General features: G+C 50.1%; 1 protein-coding gene across 1 annotated transcript in view; it reads left to right on the top strand.

Annotated features, from left to right (window-relative positions):
* Window positions 1-1,830: 1,830 nt before the first annotated feature.
* DUSP9 (dual specificity phosphatase 9) overlaps window positions 1,831-9,251 on the top strand; it is a 49,175-nt gene continuing 41,754 nt past the window's right edge. The window contains exon 1 of the mRNA XM_005886170.1: window positions 1,831-1,923. Within this exon, the coding sequence (XP_005886232.1) occupies window positions 1,831-1,923 (93 nt within the window). The remainder of the gene's footprint in view (window positions 1,924-9,251) is intronic.

Below are 9,251 nucleotides of genomic sequence, written 5' to 3'. Positions count from 1 at the left end.
ACAAAGCAGACAGGGTCTCCCTTCAGTAGCCTGCCCTCCCCCCCCTGCCCCCCACACTCCAGACAGAGCAACCTTTGTGAGAGTGAAGTCTGATCGGGCCCTTCCCTCCCCGAGCCCCACCGGAGCCGGACCAGCTGCCAGAATGCAGCTCCCTTTACCTGGCAGGTCAGGGTTCGCTTTTATTAAAGACGCTGGGAGTTTCCTTACAAGTGAGGACACTGGGGGGATTATGCTTCTTTGTTAATTTGTTGCCGGGGATTATTTCCTTTTTCAGAGTTTTGAGTAAAAACAGGCTCAAGACAGAGAAAAATGTGGGGTGGGGTGGGATGGCCACTGGAGTCAGTTATGTCTTAACGATCCTTCCCAGAATGCACAAGGTCCAGAGTAATAATAAGAAAAGCAAGCTTCCTCCTGGGCACTGGAGTGCTTGGGCCCAGGTATCCCTGAGGCTCCATCTGTTCACTTACTCGCCATGACTCGGACTCTAACAATCAGGTTCTTCTCTAGATGGTCTTCCTACCCATGAAATGTGGAGGACACACCTGTTGAGTTAAATGAGCTAAAGAAGGTAGTGGCCACTTTTATTTATTCATTTGTAAAATATTTTTTATTGATTTCAGAGAGGAAGGGAGAGGGAGAAAGAGACAAAAACATTAATGATGAGAGAGAATCATGGATCGGCTGCCTCCTGCACATCCCACACTGGGGACTGAGCCCACAACCCGGGCACGTACCCTGACTAGGAATCGAACTGTGACCTCCTGGTTCACTCAACTGCTGAGGCACGCTGGCCTGGCTAAAGATTTGAGAGAGAGAGAGAGAGAGAGAGAGAGAGAGAGAGAGAGATGGAGCCAGCTCTGAGCACCCACAAGATCTTGTGTGGGACCAAGTTGACGTCAGGAGAGGTGCCAAGAGTCGCAGGAGGTGCAGGAGGCAGAGAGCCCACCCAGCAATAGCTATGCCGAGCAGCTGCTATGAATCCAGAGACAGAAAGTAGATGAGTGCTTGCCCGGGGCTGGGGAGCTGGAGGAGCAATGGGGTGACTGCTAATGGACACAGAGTTTCTTGTTGGCGGGGGGAGTGATGAAAATGCCCTGGGATTAGAATATAATGATGGGTGCGCAACTCTGAATATACTCAAAACCATTGCATTGTACAGTTTAAATGGATGAATTATATCTCAATAAAGCCGTTATTTTTCTTATTGTTAATCCTCACCTGGGGATCTATTTTTCCATTGATTTTTAGAGAGAGTGGAAGGGAGGGAGAGAGAGAGAGAGAGGAGAGAGAAACATCTCTCACATCGATCGGTTGCCTCCCTGCACATGCTCTGACCAGGGCCAAGAATTGAGCCTGCAACGTAAGTAGGTGCTCTTGACCGGAATCGAACCTGGGACGCTTTGGTCCACGGGCCGACGTTCTATCCACTGAGCCAAACCGGCTAGGGCAATAAAGCTGTTAGTTTAAAAGCTACCAGAAACAGCCTAGCCAGAGTGGCTCAGTGGTTGAGCGTCGACCTATGAACCAGAAGGTCACAGTTTGATTCCCGGTCAGAGCACATGCCTGGGTTGAGGGCTCGATCCCCAGAGGGAGCCTGCAGGAGGCAGCCAATCCATGATTCTCTCTCATCAGTGATGTTTCTATCTCTCTCCCTCTCCCTTCCTCTCTGAAATCAATTAAAAATATATTTTTTAAAAAGTTACCAGAAACAATTGTGCCATCAAGAGCAAAAACCTCCTGTGGGGAGAGAGGGTCTCAAAAACAAGAGCCAGCAGGCTGGCCAGCAAAGCGGGTCAGAGGGCCGAGCAGTGCAGGCAGAGAGATGGCAACATGGTGAAGTCCCAGACCCGTGGAGCAGAAGCCGAGAAGCCACAGGCCATCAGCAGTGGTGCCACTGCAGTGAGGGTGGCCCAGGGACTCTGGGTACCAAGAAGACAGAGAGTGCAGGGAAGTGTAGCGAGGACCAGGGGGGTTTGGATACATCCTCAAAGTGGGGCAAACAGTGTCAGTTCTGAAATAGAAGGCTCCTTGAGGGGAGGAGCTTAAGTAGGTTGTCAGAGATGGGGATCACCCAGGCCTAAGGTGTTCCTTCACTCTGTAGTGAGGGTCGATGGGGATCTCTTGACCAGAGTCCATCTTACAGGTGACCTTAACCCATAGGCCACGTGGAGACAGAGGCAGGGATTAGAGTGATGTGGCCACTACCCAAGGGATGCCTGCAACCACCAGAAGCTGGAAGAGGCAAGGAAGAACCCTCCCCTGGAGCGTCTGGAGGGAGCTCGGCCCTGCAGGCACCTTGATTTCAGACGTCTGGCCTCCAGGACTGGGGGAGAAGAAATGCCTGTTGTTTGCACCCCAAGTTTTTGGTCACTTGTTGAAGCAGCCCCAAGGACACTCATACGAGGGGGCAGGGGAGTGGATGGTTAAGCCTTTCCCTTGACTTCTGCTGATGAACTTGACACTATAAAGATGTTGCTTCTAATGCAGTGGTCGGCAAACTGCGGCTCGGCAAACCGCGGCTCGCGAGCCACATGCAGCTCTTTGGCCCCTTGAGTGTGGCTCTTCCACAAAATACCGGCTCTTCACAAAATACCAACTTCTGCGCATGGCCCACGAAGTTTCAATCGCACTGTACGTGCACGCCCGCACGTGGTATTTTGTGGAAGAACCACACTCAAGGGGCCAAAGAGCCGCATGTGGCTCACGAGCCGCAGTTTGCCGACCACGGTTCTAATGGATGCCTCCCCGCCCCAGAAGCCCTGTTGGTGGAGAGAAGAGGTCCAAGGAGGCATGACCTTCATCCCAGAGCAGTGGGAGTCAAACAGATGGAAAGAACGGAGATGAAAAAATCAGATCCGAGAAGACCAAGTGGCTTCTCAAGGTCGCCCAGCATGTGGATGCCATTACCTGTTACCCCAGGCAGCGCCCACTGAGGTTGGAAAGTGACATCATCCTCGCCAGGCCCCTCTCTCCTGTGTACTGGGTCATTGTCCCTCTGGAACTGCAGCCCTCTGGGTGTGTCCACCGGACCCTCTTGGGGTTACTGCCAGCAAAGCCCTGGTTCATAGGTCAATGCTCAACTGCTGGTTGGGATGGCTGAGGCTCAGGGCCAGAGCTACTGCCTTTCCCCTCCTCCTCCTCGTCCTCGTCCTCCTCCTCCTCCTTCTTCTGGATTCTCTTCTCCTGTTCCTTTGGCCATGGAGCTAGCACCGCCCAGACTCTCCCGTGTGCCCACCATCATCTGACCAACTCCACCTCCAAGGTACAAAGTCCGTAGGGAGACTGACTGGATGAGCCAAGTTTATGAACACATCCCTCTGAAACAGGAAGACATTTAAAAAACAATTTTTTTTTATTGATTTCAGAAAGGAAGGGAGAGGGAGAGAGAGATAGAAACATCAATGATGAGCATCATTGATCAGCTGCCTCCTGCATGCCCCACACTGGGGATCAAGCCTGCAACCCGGGCATGTGCCCTGATGGGGAATCGAACCGTGACCTCCTGGTGCATAGGTCGACACTCAGCCCCTGAGCCATGCCAACAAAACCAGCTGGTGGGGTGGTCCATTGTATGTACAAGTTCCTGTAGAAAGGAGTGTAGGGAAGGAGACCCAGGGACACTCGTTTGGCAGGGCTACTCTAAGGGCACCTGAGCCCATTGCCTCAGGTGTCATTCTTTGCACGCCACCGCCACACACCTCGAAAAGGACTCAGGGAAAAGGATGGGTAAGGTCACAGAGCTTGTCTTTGCTCTTTGCTATTTGTTCACTGGGCAAGGAAGTCAAATCCTCAACTCGCTTGGCAGGTAGGCAATAGAGAATGTCTAAATTGCTACATGAAGAAATAGATGTGGAAGCCAGTCCTCTAGTGATAAGAAGGCAACTCTCAAAAGAGTTACAATGTTAGGGCGAAGATAAGCAAACAAAATAGCAAAGTGCATTCAGACTGGAAAGGGAGAAATAAAACTCTGTTTGCAGATGACACAATCTTGTATAGATAGAAATATATATCAATGGAATAGGATTGAGAGCCCAGAAATAAGCCCATACTGGTCAATTGATTTTTGACAGGGTGACAAGAAAGGCATTCAATGGGAAAAATTTCTTCAACAAATGGTGCTGGGACAACTGGATAGATACAAACAAAAGTATGAAGTTGGACCCCCTAACTCACATCATATAGAAAAATTAACTCAAAATGGATCATAAGCCTAAATGTACGAGCGAAAACTATAAAACTCTTTTAAAAACAGAGGCACGAACCCAGCCGGCGTGGCTCAGTAGTTGAGCATCGACCTATGAACCAGGAGGTCACAGGTTTGATCCTGGTCAGGGCACATGCCCAGGTTGTGGACTTGATCCTCAGTGGGGGGTGTGCAGGAGGCGGCCAATCAATGATTCTGTCACATCATTGATGTTTCTATCTCTCTCTCCTTCTCCCTGCCTCTCTGAAACCAATAAAAATATATTTTAAAAACAGAAGCACGGCCGAAACTGGTTTGGCTCAGTGGATAGAGCATCAGCCTGCGGACTGAAAGGTCCCAGGTTCGATTCCGGTCAAGGGCATGTACCTGGGTTGTGGGCACATCCCCAGTAGGAGATGTGCAGGAGGCAGCTGATCGATGTTTCTGACTCTCTATCTCTCTCCCTTCCTCTCTGTAAAAAATCAATAAAATATATTTTTAAAAAAAACCAGAAGCACGAATCTTTGTGCACTTAGATGAGGCAATGGCTTCTTATATGTGATACCAGTAGCATAAGCAACAACAACAAAAAAATAGGTAAACTGGACTTCATCAAAATTAAACAGTTCTGTGCTTCAAAAGACACACCAAGAAAGTAAATAGACAATGCACATAATGGGAGAATCTATCTGCAAATCATATAGCTGATAAGTGACTTGTATCTAGAATACATAAAGAACCATTACTACTCACTAACAAGACAAATAACCCAAATAATAAGAGACAAAAGATCTGAGTAGACATTTCTCTGAAGACTATATACAATGTGCCCACATCACTAGACATTAGGGAAATGCGAATCAAAACCATGAGCTACCACGTCACACCCACTAGAGTAGCTATAATTAAAAAGGTAATAACAAGTGTTGGCAAGCATGTGGAGAAATTGGAACCCTCCTATATTGCTGGTGGGAATTTAAAATGGTGCAGCCACTGTGGAAAAGTCTGGCAGTTCCTCAAAAAGTTAAACATAGAGTTACCATATGACACAGCAGATCCACCCCTAGGTATAGACCCAAGAGAAATGGAAGCATATGGCCACACAAAATCTTGTAAATGAATGCTCATGGCAGATTTATTCGTGAGAGCCAAAAAGTGAAATCAACGCAAGTGTTCATCAATAGGTGAATGGATAAACAAAATATTATTCGGCTATAAAAAGGAATGAAATACTGATACATGCTACAACATGGATGAAGTTTGAAAATGTTATACTACTTCAAAGAAGCCAAACACAGAAGGTTATATATTGTATGATTCCATTTATATGAAAGGTCAGAATAGGCAAATCCAGAGACAGAAAGATTCATGTTTGCCAAAGGCTGGGGAGGAGGGAATAGGGAGTGACTACTTAGTCGGTATGGGCTTTGGCAGGGGGCTGATAAAAATATTCTGGAATAAGATAGAGGCGATGCTTGCACAATATGGTGGTAGTGGTGAATATTCTAAAAATTATTGAATTTTGTACTTTGGATGAATTGGTATGTAAATTTTATCTCAATAAAGATGTATTTTTTAAAGCCAAGGCCAGAGCCTGGCCAGTGTGCCTCAGTTGGTTGGATCTATGTCCCATATATGGAAAGGTTGTGGGTTTGATTACCAGTGAGGGTAGATACCTAAGTTGCAGATTTGGTACCCAATGGGGCATGTAAAGGAAGTAACTGATTGATGATTCTCTCTCTTTCTCTCTCTCTCTCTCATCAATAAACATATCCTCAGGTAAGGATTTAAAAAATAAAATAAAATAAAAGCCAGAAAGGAACCCTTAAATTGTTACTGCCCTGGAGCAACTTTAGCAAGAAGGTAAAGGAGGTTGTCCTGAGTGAAGGTTATAGCTTGGGTCTCAGGTCTGATATTGCACTATCCTATATAATAAAAGGCTAATATGCAAATTGACCAAACAGCAGAATGACAGGTTGCTATGACGTGCACTGACCACCAGGGGGCAGACGCTCAATGCAGGAGCTGCCCCCTGGTGGTCAGTGCCCTCCCACAGGGGGAAGCACTGCTCAGCCAGAAGCTGGGCTCATGGCTGGTGAGCGCAGCGGCAGTGGTGGGAGTCTCTCCCACCTCTGCAGCAGTGCTAAGGACCCCTCAGGGGATGGGAGCAGGCCTAAGCTGGCAGGCGGACATCCCCCGAGGGGTCCCAGACTGCAAAAGGGCGCAGGCCAGGCTGAGGACCCCCCCCACCAAGTGCACGAATGATGTGCACTGGGCCTCTAGTAGTTATATAAGATGTCACCATTGTGGGAAGCTGGGGGAAGGGTACACAGGACCTCACTATACTGAACTTCCTGTGAATCTATAATAATTTCAAAATAAAAACAAAACAAACAAAAAGTGTCAGATGGGCTGTATTCTTATCTGGAGGCTCTAGAAGATTCTGCTTCCAAGTTCATTCAAGTTGGCAGAACCCAGTTCCTTGAGGCTGTAGGACTGAGGTTACAGTTTCCTTGACACAAGGCCCCTTCATCTTCAAGTTGGTAATGGAAGATGGAGTCCTTCTCATTGTCTTGAATATTTCTCACTCCCCTCTGCCTCAGTCAGTGAAGCTCTGCTTGTAAGCACTCCTGTGCCAACATCGGGCCCAGTTGATAATCCAAGCTAATCTTCCTGTGTTCAGGTCAATGGGCTTTAATTACATCTGCAAAGGCCATGTAATGTAGCATATTCATGAGTGTGACATAAGAGGGCAAAGTTCACAGAGGCCAAAATTCTGCCTACCACAGGTGAATTATTTAAAAAACTATTTGGGCCTAACTGGCGTGGCTCAGTGGTTGAGTGTTGACCTATGAACCAGGAGGTCATGGTTTGATTCCCAGTCAGGGCACATGCCCAGGCTGTGGGCTCGATCCCCACTGTGGGGCGTGCAGGAGGTGGCCAATCAATGATTCTCTTTCATCATTGATGTTTCTTTCTCTCTCTCCCTCTTCCTTCCTCTCTGAAATCAATAAAAATATATTTTAAAAACTATTTGGGATCTAAACACCCCAGGATGGGTGAAGAGTTGGGTGTTGGGGAAGCGGGAAGCATTAAGGAGTTGTTCCCAGTTTGGAGCAGCCTGAAGGGATAGGCCTGAGCTGCCATCACCCAAGGAGAGGGTAGCAGGTGGAAAGAACAGCCAGGCAAGAGCCAGCTGCTCTCCCCTTCTCAGATGTTCTCCCATGCTGTCCTGCCCCAAGCTTAGCCTGCGGTTTTCTCTTTGGACCCAGCGTCGGAGGACCAGGCTCCTGTGTATCTCCTTTCATCTCCAAAGACCCTTTACCTAAGTCAAGGCTGGAAGGAATCCCAGTGAGTCAGGGCGGCAGCCAGCCCTTGAGTTCCGCGTTCTGGCCGCAGTCTGCCGCTAGGGGGCAGAGTCGTCTGCACCAAAAGCCACACAGCTGGAGTGCGCGGCCTGCGTGTGCTCCTGCACGCACTCACGTGAGTGTGTGTGTGTGTGTGTGTGTGTGTGTGTGTGTGTGTGTGTGTGTGTGTGTACACGTGTGCTGAGAGGCGCTTGTCGCTAGATTGAAGGAACGTGACTGTCTCCCCACATCAGAGCCTCCTCATCCTGCCTTGTGGGCGGAAACAGCAAAGCAGGCTCTTAGAATAGAGGGGGAGTCCCCAATGGGCCCTGGTCTCACCTCAGTCACCCCCAAGCACCCATCTTCTCCTGTTCTGGCTGAAGAAGGGAATCAATCGGGAGCTAGAGACCCAGTCTTGTGACTACAAATGGCCTCGAAGGGGCCACAAGTTGTCTCTTTTTGGAGACAGAAGGGGCGCAGGTCACTTATCAGCCCTCCCAAACTCGGGCCCAGCGCCCTCAAACACCAGCTCACCAGCATTGAAATTCACAGCAAAATGCAAAACTAGTGAATAACTGGGCTCAGGTCCCAGAAATAGGCTGCCCTTTCTACGGGGTGACGGGAAGATCCTCCCCGCTTCCTGTTGCCATGGTTTCCACTCAGCTACCAGGCAGCCGGTGCCGGGGAAGCCATTTCCCGCAATGGGATGCTGGAGCCGCCTGGATGTGCAGCTGGTGCAGCCAAAAGAGAGGCGGGCGAGAAAACAAACAAACAAAAAACCCTGGTTCCAGAGATCCCACTGGCCGGAGAGTAAATATCAAGGCAGTGCATACTCCTTGAGCACACAGATCAAGAGGCCTGGATGAGAGGCTACGCAGAAAATATCAAAAAAATGTTAAAGCCAGCACACGTTCGGGCAGAATGAACTGGGCACTGGACATGGGCTCCCAGGAAGGGGTGGCCAGAGAAACACAACGAGGGGAGAGCCCCTTGGCCATGCTCCCCATGGAGGGGTGTCTTGGGGGTCCCCAGCCTGCACAGCACAACAAACTCTGAAGTCCGGCTCTTTTGTGCCCTGACATTTGAAACCTAGGAAATTGCTAGGACGCCTGAGCTGGGAGCCCCGAGGGCCCAGGAATTCCCCGTAGGCCTGCCCGCCCCTAACAGCCCACCACCTATCCAGGAGGGTGGGTGAGGAAAAGAGGCCTCTGGTCTCCCAACCTGTAGGCTGCCCCGGCGCAGATGCAGGACCCTCTCACCTCTGCCCTGCTGTTTGTCCCCAAACCCCAGCCTGGTGATTTTCTGGCCACACAGTCTCTCCCCACCCTGCCCCCGTAGCCTAAATGATGGGGTAGGGAGGGGCCGAAAGCCAACCTGGCTCCACTTTAGGAAAATAGAGGGCCCATTGCGGTGCTGCCCTCCTGCCCCCAGATCCCCGTCTGGACTGCCTTCAGGAGGCCCCTTGCCCCCACGCTCAGCTGCTGCTCCCTGCTCTGCCCACGTGACAGCCCCAGGTGAGGCCCACCTGCTGGCCCCATCCGGAGGGGAGGGGCGAGGAGGCCACCCCAAGGTCTCGTGAGGGGCACTCAGAGCCCCTGAACAAGGGATCAGACCTGGGCCTGCAGCCCCTCTGGCACTTCCTGGGGCTCCACCAGCCTTCCCACTGGTGGAACTCACAATAGGGTTTGTTTATGCCAGTCACGGTGTGTGCGGCACCTCCC

Source organism: Myotis brandtii, unplaced genomic scaffold, assembly GCF_000412655.1.
Source record: "Myotis brandtii unplaced genomic scaffold, ASM41265v1 scaffold959, whole genome shotgun sequence".
Taxonomy (NCBI): Eukaryota; Metazoa; Chordata; class Mammalia; order Chiroptera; family Vespertilionidae; genus Myotis; species Myotis brandtii.
The sequence above is the reverse complement of the archived record's forward strand: the minus strand, read 5'-3'. Positions and strand labels throughout refer to the sequence as shown.